Source organism: Heterodontus francisci, chromosome 17 (genome assembly GCF_036365525.1).
Source record: "Heterodontus francisci isolate sHetFra1 chromosome 17, sHetFra1.hap1, whole genome shotgun sequence".
NCBI lineage: Eukaryota > Metazoa > Chordata > Chondrichthyes > Heterodontiformes > Heterodontidae > Heterodontus > Heterodontus francisci.
Window position 1 is genome coordinate 39,839,767 of NC_090387.1, and position 18,438 is coordinate 39,858,204.

Consider the following 18,438-nt stretch of genomic DNA (forward strand, 5'->3'; position numbering starts at 1 on the left):
CCTGCTATAACGTCTTTAATAATAGCTAACATTTTCCCAAAGACAGATGTTAAGCTAACTGGCCTGTAGTTTCCTGCTTTCCATCTCTTCCCTTTTTGAATAAAGGAGTTGCATTCGCTGTTTTCCAATCTAATGGAACCTTGCCTGAATCTAGGGAATTTTGGAAAATTTAAATCAACACATCAACTATTTTCTGAGCCACTTCATTTAGGACCTAAGGTGAAGTCCATCAGGACCCGGGGACTTGTCAGCTCGCAGCTCCAACAATTTGCTCCGTTCCAAATCCCTGGTGATTGGTCAGCAAATAGAAGGAGCATGCACCACAAATGCTGTTCTTGGTTGTTAAGTAGCCTAACCAGCGGTCTGAAGGCCATCTTCCTGACTCTGTTGGTTGGGTTGGGTGGTGGGGAAATAAAAGACCTTTTTAAGCTACGTACTTGTAAGGCTGAACTGGAATGCAGTGCAAGCCTACGGGGTTCATAGCTCACTGGTGTCCTGGGCCATATTCCATTTTTATGTAATTTTTGGGTGGATATGTAGCATACCAGTGAAATGCTGTACATTATTGGTCATTTGGGAAAAGTTTATGAAAGGGTGGCCATGTTTATAAAATAAATATTCCTTTTATTTTGTGGATCTTAAACATTATATCAAGAACTATTCAATTTGTCGAAACCTATGTAACCAACTGTAGTTTTGAGAATTTTTTTTTCAATGCTGAAATGTCCCTTTGTTTGAAATCTAATGATATGGACGTACCAAGCTCCTTGGATTCCATGAAAAGATATTATACTGAAGGCTCCAATCATTGTCATCCTCTGTTAGTCTCATGATTTGAAATATTGTGATCAGTCGAGTCTTTGAATCTCTTCCTTGTTTTGTTTTAATGCTTGTTATCTATATACAGCAGTGGCTGCAGGACATTCTTCTGGGGGAGAGTGAACAGGCAGAGGTCATGGTCCACATTGGTAACAATGACATATGTAGGAAGAGGTATAAGGTCCTGAAAGCAGATTTAGGGAGCTAGGAAGGAAATTAAGAAGCAGGACTTCCAAAGCAGTAATGTCAGGATTACTCCCTGTGCTACGTACTAGTGAGCATAGGAATAGGAGGATTGCTCGATTGAACATGTGGCAGGAGAATTGGTGTAGGAGGGAGGGCATCAGATTTCTGAGGCATTGGAACCAGTCCTGGGGCAGATGGGACCTGTACAAGATGGACAGGCTACACCTTAACAGGACTGGAACTAATATCCTCACAGGGAGATTTGCTTGTGCTGTTGGGGAGGGTTTAAACTAGCTTGTCAGGGGGGTGGGAACCTGAGGGGTAGCTCAAATTGGAAGGAAGTAAAGCTGGTAACAGGAGGTAGAAAAGTAGCAAGTGACATTAGAAGGCAGGCGAAACAAAGGCGAGCATCAACTAGGCTTAGAATGCAGAATGTCAAGAAGACAAGGTTAAGGGCACTCTATCTGAATGCAAGCAGCATTCGCAACAAGGTAGATGATTTAAAGGCCCAAATAGGAGTAAATGGGCGTGATCTCATTGCCATAACGGAAACGTGCTCCAGGGTGACCAAGACTGGGAACTGAATATTCAAGGATATTCGACATTTAGGAACGACACGCAATAAGGAAAAGGAGGTGGTGTTGCGCTGATGATACGGGATGGGATCAGTACATTAGTAAGGGAGGATCTCAGATCGGAAGAACAAAATGTGGAATCTGGTTGGGTGGAGCTAAGAAACAGCAAGGGGCAGCAAACATTGGTTGGAGTTGTTTATAGGCGACCAAATAGTAGTGGTAGTGTGGGGCATGGCATTAATCAGGAGATTAAAGAAGCATGTAGCATGGGTAATACAGTAATCATGGGTGACTTCGATCTGCACATAGACTGGGCAAACCTAATGAGCACTAATGCTGTGGAGGACGAGTTTCTGGAGTGTGTTGGGGATGGTTTTCTAGAGCAATATGTTGAGGAACTGACTAGAGAACAGGCTATTTTAATCTAGTTTTAGGTAATGAGAAAGGGTGAATCAATCTTGTTAAAAAAACCTTGAGGGATGAATGACCATAATATGATAGAATTTTACAGTATGTTTGAAAGTGAAGTAGTTCAATCTGAAGCCAGGGTGTTAAATTTGAACAAAGGAAATTATGAAGGTATGAGGGGAAAATTGGCTCAGGTGGATTGGGAAAATACATTAGAAGGTATGACAGTACATAGGCAATGGATAGTCTTTAAAGAAATATTACATAGTTTACAGCAACTATACATTCCTTCAAGGCACAAAAGCCCCAAAAGTAAAGGCAGTCAACCGTGGATAACAAAGGAAGTTAAGGATTGTACAAGATCAAAGAAAAGGCCTATAAAGTTGCCAGAAATAGTAGTAAACCTGAGGATTGGGAGGATTTTAGATTACAGAAAAGGAGGACCAAGAAACTGATAAAGAAAGGGAGAATAGAATATGAATGTAAGCTAGCAAAAAATATAAAAACGGACTGTAAAAGCTTCTATAGGTACGTTAAAAAGGAAACGTTTGGCTAAGACAAATGTGGGTCCATTACAGGCAGAGTCAGGAGAATTCAGAATGGGGATTAGAGAAATAGCAGAGAAGCAAAATGATTACTTTGTGTCTGTCTTTACTGAGGAAGATACAAGAAATCTCCCAGAATTAGAGATCCAAGGGATTAGGGGAAATGATGAGTTGAAGGGAATTAGTATTAGTAAGAAGGTTGAAGGGCGAAGTAAGAAGGGAATTAGTATTAGTAAGAAGGGAGTAAACCCTAACAGAAAATCCGGAGCGGAACCCCGTAGGCGGTCATGTGTCACCTTTGGCATGTTTCCAGCAGTTCCTGCAGCCATACCGGTGCCAAACGTTGTGCTCTGCACTCCTTTGGACCCCACCAGAAAGGCCGAGAGGGGGGTTTTGACGCTTGGGCAACTCTCAACCTCCATACATTCGCCCAGGCATGCGCCATGGAGAGGTCACTCCATTGTTGCCTCACAGCGACCGAAACAACACGGAGGCAGCAGTTACGGGTTATAAGTCCAGCTCAATTGGCGTAGAGATTAGGTGCCACGGGTTGCCTTTGTCGGTGGGAGAGGTCATCGCACCTCACTGGACAGCAACCGCCCGCCTCAAACCGGGAAGCCCCCGGTCAATAAGGTTCTGTCCTGCCACAGTCCACCTGCTTCAATGGTGCTTGGAGCTCAGGGCCATTGCCCGAAAAGTGGACTGCAACACCGCACCAAACAGCACGAAAAAAGGAAAGAAGGTACCAGCCCTTCGTTTTGCAAGCTGGAATGTCAGAACTGTGTGTCCTGGCCTGTCGGAAGACCTTACACAAATCAACGATTCTCGGAAGACCGCCATCATTAACAACGAACTCAGTAGACTCGATGTAGACATCGCAGCACTTCAGGAGACACGCCTCCCTGCGAGTGGATCTCTAACCGAGCAACACTACACCACCTTCTGGCAGGGTAGGGATCCTGAAGAACCAAGACAGCATGGAGTGGGCTTTGCCATCAGAAACTCCTTGCTCAGCATGATAGAGCCTCCCTCAAATGGGTCGAAACGCATTGTCCATCCGACTGCTCACCGCCTCCGGTCCAGTACACCTACTCGGCATCTATGCTCCAACACTCTGCTCCCCACCTGAAGCTAAAGACCAGTTCTACGAGGAACTCCATAATATCATTAGTAGCATCCCCAACACCGAACACCTGTTCCTGCTGGAGGACTTTAATGCCAGGGTTGGGGCCGACCATGACTCATGGCCCTCCTGCCTTGGGCGCTATGGTGTTGGAAGGATGAATGAGAATGGACAGAGACTGCTTGAGTTGTGTACCTATCATAATCTCTCCATCACCAACTCGTTCTTTCACACTAAACCCTGTCACCAGGTTTCATGGAGGCACCCAAGATCACGTTGTTGGTACCAGCTGGACCTCATCGTCACAAGGTGAGCCTCCTTAAACAGTGTTCAAGTCACACGCAGCTTCCACAGTGCAGACTGCGACACCGACCACTCCCTGGTGTGCAGCAAGGTTAGACTCAAACCAAAGAAGCTGTATCACTCCAAGCAGAAGGGCCGTCTGCGCATCAACACGAGCAGGATTTTTCATCCACAGCTGTTACAAAAATTTCTAAATTCACTTGTAAAAGCCCTTCAAAACACTCCCACAGGGGATGCTGAGACCAAGTGGGCCCACATCAGAGACGCCATCTATGAGTCAGCTTTGACCACCTATGGCAAACGTGTGAAGAGAAATGCAGACTGGTTTCAATCTCATTTTGAAGAGCTGGAACCTGTCATAGCCGCTAAGCACATTGCACTGTTGAACTACAAGAAAGCCCCCAGCGAGTTAACATCCGTAGCACTTAAAGCAGCCAGAAGCACTGCACAAAGAACAGCCAGGCGCTGCGCAAATGATGACTGGCAACACCTATGCAGTCATATTTTGCTGGCCTCAGACCGGAAACATCAGAGGAATGTATGATGGCATTAAGAGAGCTTTTGGGCCAACCATCAAGAAGATCACCCCCCTCAAATCTAAATCAGGGGGCACAATCACTGACCAACGCAAACAAATGGACCGCTGGGTTGAGCACTACCTAGAAATGTACTCCAGGGAGAATGTTGTCACTGAGACCGCCCTCAATGCAGCCCAGCGTCTACCAGTCATGGATGAGCTGGACGTACAGCCAACAAAATTGGAACTCAGTGATGCCATTGATTCTCTAGCCAGCGGAAAAGCCCCTGGGAAGGACGGTATTACCCCTGAAATGATCAAGAGTGCCAAGCCTGCTATACTCTCAGCACTCCATGCACTGCTTTGCCTGTGCTGGGACGAGGGAGCAGTACCTCAGGACATGCGCGATGCCAATATCATCACCCTCTTTAAAAAAAAACAAAGGTGACCGCAGTGACTGCAACAACTACTGTGGAATCTCCCTGCTCAGCATAGTGGGGAAAGTCTTTGCTCGAGTCGCTTTAAACAGGCTCCAGAAGCTGGCCGAATGCGTCTACCCTGAGGCACAATGTGGCTTTCGTGCAGAGAGATCGACCATTGACATGCTGTTCTCCCTTCGTCAGATACAGGAGAAATGCCGCGAACAACAGATGCCCCTCTACGTTGCTTTCATTGATCTCACCAAAGCCTTTGACCTCGTCAGCAGACGTGGTCTCTTCAGACTACTAGAAAAGATCGGATGTCCACCAGAGCTGCTAAGTATCATCACCTCATTCCATGACCATATGAAAGGCACAATTCAGCATAGCGGCACCTCATCAGACCCCTTTCCTATCCTGAGTGGCGTGAAACAGGGCTGTGTTCTCGCACCCACACTGTTTGGGATTTTCTTCTCCCTGCTGCTCTCACATGCGTTCAAGTCTTCAGAAGAAGGAATTTTCCTCCACACAAGATCAGGGGGCAGGTTGTTCAAGGTTGCCCGTCTAAGAGCGAAGACCAAAGTACGGAAAGTCTTCATCAGGGAATTCCTCTTTGCTGACGATGCTGCTTTAACATCTCACACTGCAGAGTCTCATTGACAGGTTTGCGGCTGCCTGCAATGAATTTGGCCTAACCATCAGCCTCAAGAAAACGGACATCATGGGACAGGACGTCAGAAATGCTCCATCCATCAATATCATCACCACGCTCTGGAAGTGGTTCAAGAGTTCACCTACCTAGGCTTAACTATCACCAGTAACCTGTCTCTAGATGCAGAATTCAACAAGCGCATGGGAAAGGCTTCCACTGCTATGTCCAGACTGACCAAGAGAGTGTGGGAAAATGGCGCACTAACACGAAACACAAAAGTCCGAGTGTATCAAGCCTGTGTCCTCAGTACCTTGCTCTATGGCAGCGAGGCCTGGACAACGTATGTCAGCCAAGAGCGATGTCTCAATTCATTCCATCTTCGCTGCCTCCGGAGAATCCTTGGCATCAGGTGGCAGGACCATATCTCCAACACAGAAGTCCTCGAGGCAGCCAACATCCCCAGTTTATACACACTACTGAGTCAGCGGCGTTTGAGATGGCTTGGCCATGTGAGCCACATGGAAGATGGCAGGATTCCCAAAGACACATTGTACAGCGAGCTCGCCACTGGTAACAGACCCACCGGCCGTCCATGTCTGCGCTTTAAAGACGTCTGCAAACACGACATGAAGTCCTATGACATTGATCACAAGTCATGGGAGGCAGTTGCCAGCGATCGCCAGAGCTGGCGGGCAGCCATAAAGGCGGGGCTAAAGTGTGGCAAGTCGAAGAGACTTAGCAGTTGGCAGGAAAAAAGACAAGCACAAGGGGAGAGCCAACTGTGCAACAGCCCCGACAAACAATTTTTTCTGCAGCACCTGTGGAAGAGTCTGTCACTCTAATATTGGCCTTTATAGCCACTCCAGGCGCTGCTCCACAAACCACTGACCACCTCCAGGCGCCTACCCATTGTCTCTCGAGACAAGGAGGCCAAAGAAGAAGAAGAAGGTTGTATTGGAGAAATTAATGGGGCTGAAGGTTGGTAAGTCCTGATATTCTACATCCAAGAGTGTTGAAAGAGGTAGCTTTGGAGATAGTGGATCCATTGGTGATTATCTTACAAAATTCTATAGATTCTGGAGCAGTTCCTGCAGATTGGAAGGCCGCAAATGTCACCCCACTATTTAAGAAGGGAGGGAGAGAGAAAACAGGGAATTACAGACCTGTTAGCCTTACATCAGTCATTGGGAAAATGCTCGAACCTATTCTAAAGGATGTGAAAAATGGACACTTGGCTAATAATGATCTGATTGGCCATAGTCAACACTGATTTATGAATGGGAAATCATGTTTATTTAGCCTGTTGGAGTTTTTTTGAGGATGTTACTAACAGAATTGATAAAGGGGAGTTGGTGGACATGGTATACTTGGATTTTCAGATGGCTTTTGATAAAGTCCCCCACAGGAGATTGGTTAGCAAAATTAAAGTACATGGGATCGGAGGTAATCTCCTGGCATGGAGTAAGGATTAGTTAACAGGCAGAAAGCCGAGAGTAGGAGTAAATGGGTCATTCTTGCATTGTCAGGCTGTGACCAGTGGGGTACCTCAGGGATTAGTGGTGGGCCCCAGCTGTTTGCAATATATATGAATGATTTGGATACTGCGACTAAATGTAGTATTTCCAAGTTCGCCGATGGCACAAATCTAGGTGGGAATGTGTGTTGTGAGGAAGATGCAAAGCGGCTTCAAGGGGATTTGGACAGACTTAGTGAGTGGTCAAGAATGTGGCAGATAGAATATAATGTGGAAAAATGTGAAGTTATCCACTTTGGTAGGAGGAATAGATGTGCAGGGTATTTCTTAAATGGTAAGAAATTAGCAAGTGTAGATGTACAAAGGGACCTGGGTGTCCTTGTCAATAAGTCACTGAAAGCTAACATGCAGGTGCAGCAAGCAATTAGGAAGGCTAATGGTATGCTGGCCTTTATCGCAAGAGGATTTGTAGTGAAGTCTTGCTTCAATTGTATAGAACCTTGGTTAGACCACATCTGGAGTATTGTGTGCAGTTTTGGTCCCCTTACCTTAGGAAGGATATTATTACCATAGAGGGAGTGCAACAGAGGTTCACCATACTTGTTCCTGGGATGGCGGGACTGTCCTTTGAAGAGAGATTGGGGAAACTGGGCCTGTATTCTCTGGAGTTTTGAAGAATGAGAGGTGATCTCATTGAAACCTACAAAATACTTAAAGGGTTAGACACAGTAGATGCGGCTAAGATGTTTCCCCTGGTTGGGGTGTCTAGAACCAGGGGACACAATTTCAAAATAAAGGGGAAGACAGAGATGAGGAGAAATTTGTTTACTCAGAGGGTTGTGAATCTTTGGAATTCTCTACCCCAGAGTGCTGTGGAAGCTCAGTCATTGAGTATGATTAAAGCAGAGATTGACAGATTTCTAAATATAAATGACATAAGGGGATATGGGGATAGTGTGTGGAAAAAGGCATTGAAGTGGATGATCAGCCATGATCATGATGAATGGTGGGGTAGGCGCGATGGGCTGAATAGCCTGCTCCTACGTTCCTAAGTATTTGTGCATAATTTTAGCCTAACTTGCCTGACAGGACATTGACAATATCGGACTGGTTTTATACTCTGCTTAATTTTTCTTTGCATTAAAATTAATGGAAAGCAATAATCAGGCGGTGTGTAAGACAGGCGCCTGATCCAATCCTGTCAGTTTTCCATTGTTGGGTTAAAATTATTCGAAGAAGACTGCAATAAGCCTGTTTCACCTAATCATGCCCATTTCAGGTCTTTTGCCACTTTAATTCTTCTGTTAGTGAAATTAATTTTTCATTACCTTTTTAAGTATAATCAAAAACCTTTTTTCATATGGAGATAATTTCTTGGTATTTCCTCTCTTTGTGCAGCCTCTTGTTTCCTTCATGAGCCTTGTTGTACATTTGTCCTCTACGTGCATTGAGCAAAAAAAACTTCCAACTTAGACCTCTAGTCTAACCTTCAGCTTCACCGCTTCCTACATTGTGTCTTCATTAACCTACTGGAATAATGCGCTTATTGAATTTAACCTAGAAATTGGATTTAAAGATTCAAATAAGTGACCAGGTAGGGATAGGACTATTCATAATGTATTAGTGCACATAAGTGGGATTAAAAAAATGTTTTAAAATGAAAAGAAATTGTAACCTGGCAGTATTTCACTCCCATTCTGTGTTTCTCATTTATTTCTATGTAGAAAGACAATTTCTACTTTTCTCTTGCACCAACTAGTTCCTTTGCTGATATTTGGTAAGGGAGACTCAAATGGCAGTTTTCCATTTGAGGGAAATCAATGCAACTATGTGAGGGATAAATTCCCCTTTTAGTGAAAAACTGTAGAATGCAATTTTCCCCAAATTAATTAGATTGCATGGTCAAATGTCAGACATTTCAAGCCTCACCTTTCCTTGGTTTCTTTAGTGAGTTGTTGGAAAAATTATATGCTCTTTGTAATCATTGTTTAGTTAAGAGAAACCTCAGCAGTAAGTTGGGTAGAACTGGAACATTTTTTTTTCAGTTACATGGGTGGGAAGTACCTTAGATTAACAGTATTCCTTCCCTTGCCACTACATTCCCTTTATTGCATTCTTATTTCAGCAATTTGCTGAAATAAAAAGAATCTCTGGAACACTATGTGGCATGATTGAGAAGCTGGTTTAAGGCATGACTTGCTTACTGGTTGAAGGGTTCCTTTGCATCTTTTTTTATTCAAAACTCTTGAAACTGATGCATGCTTGTGAGTATCAAACTCTGGTATCTAATTCATTTTGCATGTTTTTCCCTCTACGTGTGTTAAGTACATTTTAAGCAGTTGTAGAAAATCTGTGACTGGTTTCATCAGTGATTTCTGTTCTCTTTGAAAAGGAATGAATGGCAACGTACTGTTAGGGGCAGGCCTCAACTACCACTGCCTTCTGATTCTGATGAAGAATATCACGAAGAAGAAGATGATGACGACCTAGATGTAGAACAGTTGTCCGTTAAAGCAGACGAACCACATTACTATGTACTAGAAAAAGAGGGAGAGGCACAGAGTAAAGAACCCATATATGCCATTCCTTACAAGGCGAAACAGGTGAATGTTTACATTTGATATATTGTTGGATATGAACTATATTTTGAAAGCTCAACATCTTATCCATAATAAGGATGGTTTTGAATCTCAATGTATAATTGACTACTGTACCACAGCCTTTACTTTTGAAATGGAGCAACCCTAAAATATCAAGATGAATTGTAAATCTGCAGAGTTTCATAGTAAAGTCTTGGGTGGCCTCCACCTTCACTCCTTCAAGTCCAAGGTGCACGGCCTGTTTAGCCATCCACCACAAGATTTGACTGGACAACACCATCCTTCTCTAACTTCAGTACTTCACTGAAACTGACAGCAGCCTCTGGGGTCCACACATGTGCAGAAGAACACAGAAATCCAGAAGTTGCTGTCAGTGATTCTATGCTTCTCCAGATGATACATGGTTGAGATCCCACCCATACTGCAATCAAAGGGAAATCATTGAACTGATGATAACTTTGACTCTTGCGCTGTTAGCCTGTTTAAAAAAAAACCTTGAAAAAGTTACACATTTGATAAATGAAGTGTAACTGGGCTTTTAATGGCGCACTGACATCATAATTACTGCTAAACACTTGCTGGCTCCGAAAAGCTAATTTTATATTTGTGGAATGTCAAATTTCTCCATTATGATCAAAAATTCCACATTTTAATTTTTTAAAAGTTTGTTTATCTTAATTTTAGCATCTGGCTTAATCCAATCCAATCACCATTTACTGTGCTATCTGAAACTTCAAAATTGAAGTAAAGGGATTCAGCGTGTTTAATTTCCAAGTTTGCTATCTGTGAGAATACTTCAATGTGATTGGCTGCTTGCTGACATCACTGCTGTTGCACACTTGGAGATTCCCTTGACTTGGTAGATTTAAACTGCTGTCGGGAAAGGGGATGTCTGCACCACAAAGATCACTAGATCTTTGTGAGCAGTTTTCTTTAAGGTCAGCGGCGAGCACTGCTGCTTCACAACTGACCAAACAAGTCAGGGCCATTGTCTTCATCCCTGAACGCAAACTCTATATCCTTGCCACTGATTCTGTCCTCCTCCTGAGCCATTATCTATACTATTCATAATTTTGTTCTATTCAATACGCAAGTTGAGTTTTTGACCCCATATCTTGTCCATTCCTAAACCTATCGCCTACTTCCATCTCTGTAACATTGTCTGCTTCTGCCCTATTTGTTACCTACTGCTGAAACCTTTCTGTAATCCATTTTGTAATCCTCACGATTTGACAATTGCAATGTTCTCCTCGCCAGCTTCAGCTCATTCAAACACTGTTGTCTGTATCCTATCCTGCCTCCAGGAGTCTTGAAGGCTGTAACAAAAACAGAAAATGCTGGAAATATTCAGTAGGTTAGGCAGCATCTGTAGAGAGAGAAACAGAGTTAATGTTTCGGGTCTGTGACCTTTCATCAGACCAGCCAGAGGCTTCTTGCCACAAAAAACATGGGGAAACTGAAAAATATGCTGAGGGCTGCCAGGGGCTAGGCCCACTGTCAGCTTCTGGTGCTCCTGAATTTGAATACCTTTCCAGTGTGAACCTGAAGAAAAACTAGCAAAACAAGTGCCTCCTCCTGGCTATACTGTAGTGAGAACATTTTAGAGTCTTTACTTGATAAAATGGGTAGAAGCAGCCAGCACAGATTTTGGAAGGGATGATGGTGCTTGATAAATTTCATTGAATTCTTCAAGGAGCTAGCAGATATAATAGATGGTGAAAATACAACGGATGTGGTGCACGTGGACTTTCAGGAAATCTTTGGCAAGGTACCAAATGGACGATTATTAGGGAAGATTAAGGTGTCTAAATTTAGGGGGTCTGATGCAACCTGGATTAAAAAATGGTTAGCAGGAAGAAAAGAAAGTAAAAGTTCAAGACTTTCTTTTGACTAGTTGGAAGTGGTTAGTGGTGTCTCACAGGTTTCAGTTCTAGAGTCACTTTTGTTCACTGTATATCCATGATTTTAGATATAGGTCTGATGGGATGGTGTCAGAATTTGCAGGTGATATTGAAACAGGAAATCTGGTTAATTATTTAGAAGATTTAAAAATAACTGTGAGGGGATGTTAAGATGGGCTAAAAAGTGGCATATAAAATTCAATGTCAGTAATTATGAGGTGATAAATTTTGGTGAAATAAGTTATGGCACTAATTATACTCTAAATGGAAGTAGACTTGGTCTTGTGGAAAAGCACAGGGACATGAGGTATAGGTTCCCCTCAGGTTTCTAACGCTGTGGAAAATAAAGCTAATTGAATTCAATCTCCAGCGTATAGAATATAAAAGCCAAGAGGTAATGATGAACCTACATAAAACTTTAATAAGACCTCAGTTAGAGTACTATGTACAGTATTGGGCTGCAAGCTACAGAAAAGATATTGAGGCTTTAGACGAGGTAGAATGCCGATTCACTTGCATGCTGCCTGGTGTGAAGTAATACAAATTGTTATGAAAGTGATTCTGTTTTTGGTAAAATATTTTTTGAGGAATTCATAGTCAACCTGAAGAAATATTGGACCTGTTTCTTTTCCAAGAGGACACTGTAGCCCACTAAAGTAAGGTTGGGGCTTTATCACAGAATCATTACAGTGCAGAAGGAGGCCATTCGGCCCATCATGTCCGCACTGGCTCTCCGAAAGAGCAATTCACTCTGCATTCCCCTGCCTTCTCCCCATAACCCTATACATTCTTCCTTTTCACGTGACTGTCTCATTCCCTTTTGAATGCTTCAATTGAACCTGCCTCCACCCCACACTCAGGCAGAGCATTCCAGACCTTAACGGCTGGCTGCGTGAAAACGTTTTTCCTCATCTGACTTCTGCTTCTCTTACCAAATATTTTAAATCTGTGCCCTCTCGTTATCGATCCTTTCATGGGTGGGAACAATTTCTCTCTATTTACTCTGTCCAGACCCCTCATGATTTTGAATGCCTCAGATCACCTCTCTGCCTTCTCTTCTCCAAGGAAAACAGTCCTAACTTCTCCAATCTATCTTCATAACTGAAATTCCTCATCCCTTGAACCATTCTTGTGAATCATTTCTGTACTCTCTCCAGTGCCTCTCATCTTTCCTACAGTGCAGCGCCCAGAACTGGATGCAGTACTCCAGCTGAGACCGAACTAGTGTCTTATACAAGTTCAACATAACATCCTTGCTCTTGTACACTATGCCCCTATTAATAAAGCCCAGGATACTGTATGCTTTATTAACCACGCTCTCAACCTGTCCTGCCACCTTCAATGACTTATGCACATATACACCCAGGTCCCTCTGCTCCTGTATCCCCTTTAGAATTGTACCCTTTATTCTATATTGTCTCTCCATGTTCTTCCTACCAAAATGAATCACTTCACATTTCTCTGCATTGAACTTCATCTGCCACCTGTCTTCCCATTCCATCAACTTGTCTATGTCCTTTTGAAGTTCTGCACTATCCTCCTCACTGTTCACAATGTTTCCAAGTTTCATATCGTCTGCAAACTTTGAAATTGTGCCCTGTACACCAAGGTCTAAGTCATTAATATATATCAGGAAAAGCAAGGGTCTCAACACTGATCCCTGGGGAACTCCACAACAAACCTTCCTCCAGCCCGAAAAAATTCATTAACCACTACTGTTTGTTTCCTGTCACTCAGCCAATCTTGTATCCATGTTGCTACCGGTCCTTTTATTCCATGAGCTACAAGTTTGCTCACAAGTCTGTTGTGCGGCACTGTATCAAAAGCCTTTTGAAGGTCCATGTACACCACATCAACAGCATTGCCCTCATCAACCCTCTCTGTTACCTCCTCAAAAAAACTCCAGCAAGTTAGTTAAACATGATTTTCCCTTAAGAAATCCGTGTTGACTTTCTTCAGTTAACTCGCATTTGTCCATGTGCCTATTGATTTTGTCCCAAATTGTTTTTTTCTAGAAGTTTTTCCATCACCGAGGTTAAACTGACTGGCAATTCTCCAGTCCTCTGGCACCACCCCCAAGATTAAGGAAGACTGAATAATTATGGCCAGTGCCTCTGCGATTTCCACCCTCACTTCCCTCCTTATCCTTGGATGCATCTCATCCGGTCCTGGTGTTTTATCCACTTTACGTACAGGCAGCCTATCTAATACTTCCTCTTGATCGATTTTAAACCCCTTCAGCATCTGACTAACCTCCTCTTTCAACATTGCCTGGGTTGCATCTTCCTCCTTGGTAAAGACAGATGCAAAGTATTCATTTAATACCTCAGCTGTGCCCTCTGCCTCCATGTGTAAATCCCCTTTCTGGTCCATTATTGGCCCCACTCCTCCTTTTACTACCCTTTTACTACTTATACGCCTATAGAAAACTTTGGGATTTCCGTTTAATGCTAGCTGCCAATCTCTTTTCGTGCTCTCTCTTTGTTTCTCTTCTTTGCTTTTTCACTTCCCCTCTGGACCTTTTATGTTCAGCCTGGTTCTCAATAGTATTTTCTACCTGGCATCTATCATAAGCACACTTTTTCTTCATCTTATTCTCTTTATGACACTGTACTAGTGCCTAGAGGGCAAATTACTCTGAAAGCCCAATGCAATGACAAGAACGAAGATCTGGACTTCCAGATCATGGACAGCAAGCAAAAGCCACTCATCTCAGCTGGAACAAGTCTAAAGCTTGAACTGGTAACCCGCAACGTGTCGCAGTGCACTAAACCATTGACCGCGGAACAGATCCTAGAAGATTACAATGATGTGTTTACAGGTTTAGGATGTCTTCCTGGAGAATATCATCTTGAAGTAGATGAGAGGGTAAGACCAATTCAGCATCTGCCAGGGAAAGTTCCAGCTGCTCTAGGGCAGTCTGACAGATAAGATAGAAGAGCTGGTAAGGAAGGGAGCAATCAAGAGAGTGATAACCCCGACAAAATGGATTAGCAACATGGTAGCAGTGAAACAACCCGGAAAGCTGAGAGTGTGCATTGACCCAAAGGGTCTAAATAAAGCTCTGACGAGATCTCCCCATCCCATGCCAACCATCGAAGGAATTTTGCCACAACTTGCAAAGGTAAATATCTTAATTGCCCTGGATGCGAAGGATGGTTACTGGCAAGTGAAGCTGGATGAAAGCAGCAGCTTTCTAACTACATTCTGGATGCTGTTTGGGAGATACAGATGGTTGTGCATTCCGTTCTGCATTTCCATGGCTCCAGAGGAGTATCAATGCAGACAGCATGAGATAGTTAGCAGTCTTCCTGGAGTGGAAGCTAAAGTGGATGATCTGCTAGCTGATGGATGTGGGGACGCAATGGAAGAAGCCATTGCTGACCACGATCAAAATCTAGTGCGACTGTTAGACAGATCTCCCCAGATGAACCTGAAGCTGAACAAAAAAAAAATTGCAATTAAAGTTGCCCGAAGTCAAGTATATAGGTCATGTACTGACAGCAAATGTTCTTTGCTCAGATCCCGAAAAGGTGAGAGCAGTAGCAGCGATCAGTGACCGGATGTAAAAGCAGTGCAATGATTTGTTGGATTCGTCAACTATTTAGCAAAATTCTTGCCCAGTTTGTCATCGGAATGTCAACTATTATGCCAGCTCACTGCTAAGGACATGCAGTAGTATTGGGGCACAACAAGAAGCAGCATTCACTACAATCAAGCAACCCTTGACGGCAACGCCAGTGCTGAAATACTATGACGTAAATGATGAAGTCACCCTGCAGTGTGACACCAGTGAGACAGGACTTGGAGCAACTCTAATGCCGCAAGAACAACCGGTTGCATTTGCATCCAGGGCTTTAACGCAAACGGAACAAAGCCATGCTCCGATCAAGTGTCTGGCCATTGTGTTTGCTTGTGAACATTTTCATCAGTACCTACTTGGAAGAGACAAAGTGACACTCGAGTCCAACCACAAGCCACTTCCAAGCATTTTCCTCAAGCTGCTACTATCTGCTTCAAAGTGTCTGCAAAGAATGTTACTCCAGTGAGAGATATCATCTGGCCATGACATATAAGCGAAGGAAACAGATGTACATCGCTGACAAAGTACAGGCCATTCGGCCCTCCAAACCTGCGCCAATCTTGATGCCTGCCTAAACTAAAACCTTCTGCACTTCCGGGGACTGTATCCCTCTATTCGCATCCTATTCATGTATTTGTCAAGATGCCTCTTAAACGTCATTATCGTACCTGCTTCCACCACCTCCCCCGGCAGCAAGTTCCAGGCACTCACCACCCTCTGTGTAAAGAACTTGCCTCGCATATCCCCTCTAAACTTTGCCCCTCTCACCTTAAACCTATGTCCCCTAGTAACTGACTCTTCCACCCTGGGAAAAAGCTTCTGACTATCCACTCTGTCCATGCCGCTCATAACTTTGTAAACCTCTATAATGTCACCCCTCCACCTCCGTCGTTCCAGTGAAAACAATCCGAGTTTATCCAACCTCTCCTCATAGCTAATGCCCTCCAGACCAGGCAACATCCTGGTAAACCTCTTCTGTACCCTCTCCAAAGCCTCCACGTCCTTCTGGCAATGTGGCGACCAGAATTGCATGCAATATTTTAAGTGTGGCCTAACTAAAGTTTTGTACAGTTGCAGCATGCTGTCGGGAGAGCTGAACTCCCTATGAAGAAAGTAGAGGATGTTATGACAGAGTGCGAAATCTTTCAGATCCAATGTGAAGCTGCAGCTCGACATGCTCCGGAGGTCATCAAGCCAGCAGCGACATTGAATCTGACAGACAAGCGCATTGCTCAAATCAAGCGAACTACCCAACAAGATGCAACTCTCCAAGCGTTGCAAAAAGCAGTGATGAAAGGATGGTCTGAAAGCATCAAGGACACTCCTGTGGTCACGAGCATATTGGGCATACAGAGATGAATTGACAGCCCAAGATGGCATTGTGTACAAAGGAAATCGTCATTATACATAAGGAGTTGAGAGGAGAGATGCTAAAGTGTATCCATGCAAGCCACCAAGGAATTGAGTTGTGTCTGAGGAAGGCAAGAGAAGTGCTCTACTGGCCAAACATGAGCAATGAAATCAAGGATCACATCAGCCAGCACCGTGTGTGTAACGACTACCAAGCTAAGCAAGCTAAAGAGCTGCTGATGCCACATGACATCCCAGACAGACCATGGATGAAGCTGCGAGTAAACCTCTTCACTCTCACAGGAACTGCTTATTTTGTCACCATAGACTACTATTCTTACTACTGGGAGGTAGACCAGCTGACTTCAACAACTACCAATGAGATTGTAGAAGGCCTGAAAGCACCCTTCGGTCGTTATGGCATTCCAGACATTGTGATGACTGACAATGGCCCTCAGTTCACGAATGAAGAATTCAGCTGCTTCATAAAGGATTGGGAAATTCAAAACCATACTACTTCTCCACACTATCCCCAGTCAAATGGAAAGGCTGAGGCAGCAATGAAAATTGTCAAAGGAATCATAAAGAAATTGAGCAAACCCAGCACAGATATAGACAAGGCAATTCTGGAGTGGAGAAACACACCGACCAAAGGCATGGAAAGTAGTCCAATGCAAAGAGTAACAAAATCAAGGTGAAACAGCAGAAAGCCAAATTTCATTTTATTTTGACAAAATTGCCAAACCATTGCCAGAATTGAGCACTGGAGAGCCAGTCTGGATACAAACCTTCAACGCTCTCAATAAGAGTCCGCCCGAGTGGAAACTTGGGACCTGCGTAGAGCAGTTGTCACTGCGATCATACATGATGGAAGTGAGCGACCAGATATACCATCTCAACCGCAGGCACTTACTCACAACTGGAGAAGTTCATTGCAGGAAGATGTGAACGCACCATCTGCACAGACCGTAGATCAACAATGAGTCCCAGATGTCCACGGCACCCCAACAACGGAAATGGAACAGTTACCGTGGGAACAACAAGTGACACAGGAACGACACTCCCCAGAGAAGGAAAATCACCCAGATGAGCAGCCAACGACAACATGCATGCGCATCATTAAGAGACCGGCACGATTTAAAGACATGCATTGCACAGACGAGAGTAACACTGCTAATGCATGAACAGTTGTGTGCATAGTGGGTAACTTGGGCAACTCACCGTGTAAATGATAATGCATGCATTTTTTGGGTTTTTTTTATATGAAAAGGGGAATGTTTGGGATAGCAATGCAATACTGTACTAATGTGCCTCCTGGCTTGCCATAGTCATGTGACTTCTAGCATGAGGCACTCACTGCAGGCATCTATGAGAAGGCAGTTCAATAAAGATACAGTACAAGCAAGATGGTTGTCCTGTAAGCTTGTAACAGAAAGGATCCCAAGGCACTAATCAAAGAAGAGCAAGGTGTCTTGGTGTCCTGGCCAACCTGCTTTCCTTAACTAACACCACCAAAAATAGATTAAGTGCTCATAAATCTAATTGTTGTTTATGGGACCTTGGTGTGTGCAAGTGGTTACTGTGTTTTGCCTACACAACTGTAACTGCATTTAATTGAAGAACTTTGGAATGCTTCTGATGAGTATGATAAGGCACTGTGTAGTTGTAAGGTCATGCTTTCTTATTGCATAACATTTCAGCTTATGTTCAGCATTTTTGATGTAAATCAAAATTTTACTACCGGCTGGATTTTGCTGTTAGTGGGGAACGAACAACACCAGCTTTTTGTTGCACTTGCCCATAGACTTTTTATGGGATTTCGCAATGGAAGGTTATGTCATCAACCTTTTTTTTATTTGTTCATTTGGATGTGGGTGTCGCTGGCTAGGCCAGCATTTATTGCCCATCCCTAATTGCCCTCGAGAAGGTGGTGGCGAGCTGCCTTCTTGAACCACTGCAGTCCATATGGGGTAGGTACACCAA

General features: G+C 43.8%; 1 protein-coding gene across 2 annotated transcripts in view; it reads left to right on the plus strand.

The window, feature by feature from the left end:
- The window catches only part of cep89 (centrosomal protein 89), a 132,737-nt gene that overhangs the window by 12,868 nt on the left and 101,431 nt on the right, over positions 1-18,438 (plus strand). For both annotated transcript variants that reach the window (XM_068049315.1, XM_068049316.1), the window contains exon 4: positions 9,414-9,624. In XM_068049315.1, the coding sequence (XP_067905416.1) occupies positions 9,414-9,624 (211 nt within the window). The remainder of the gene's footprint in view (positions 1-9,413; positions 9,625-18,438) is intronic.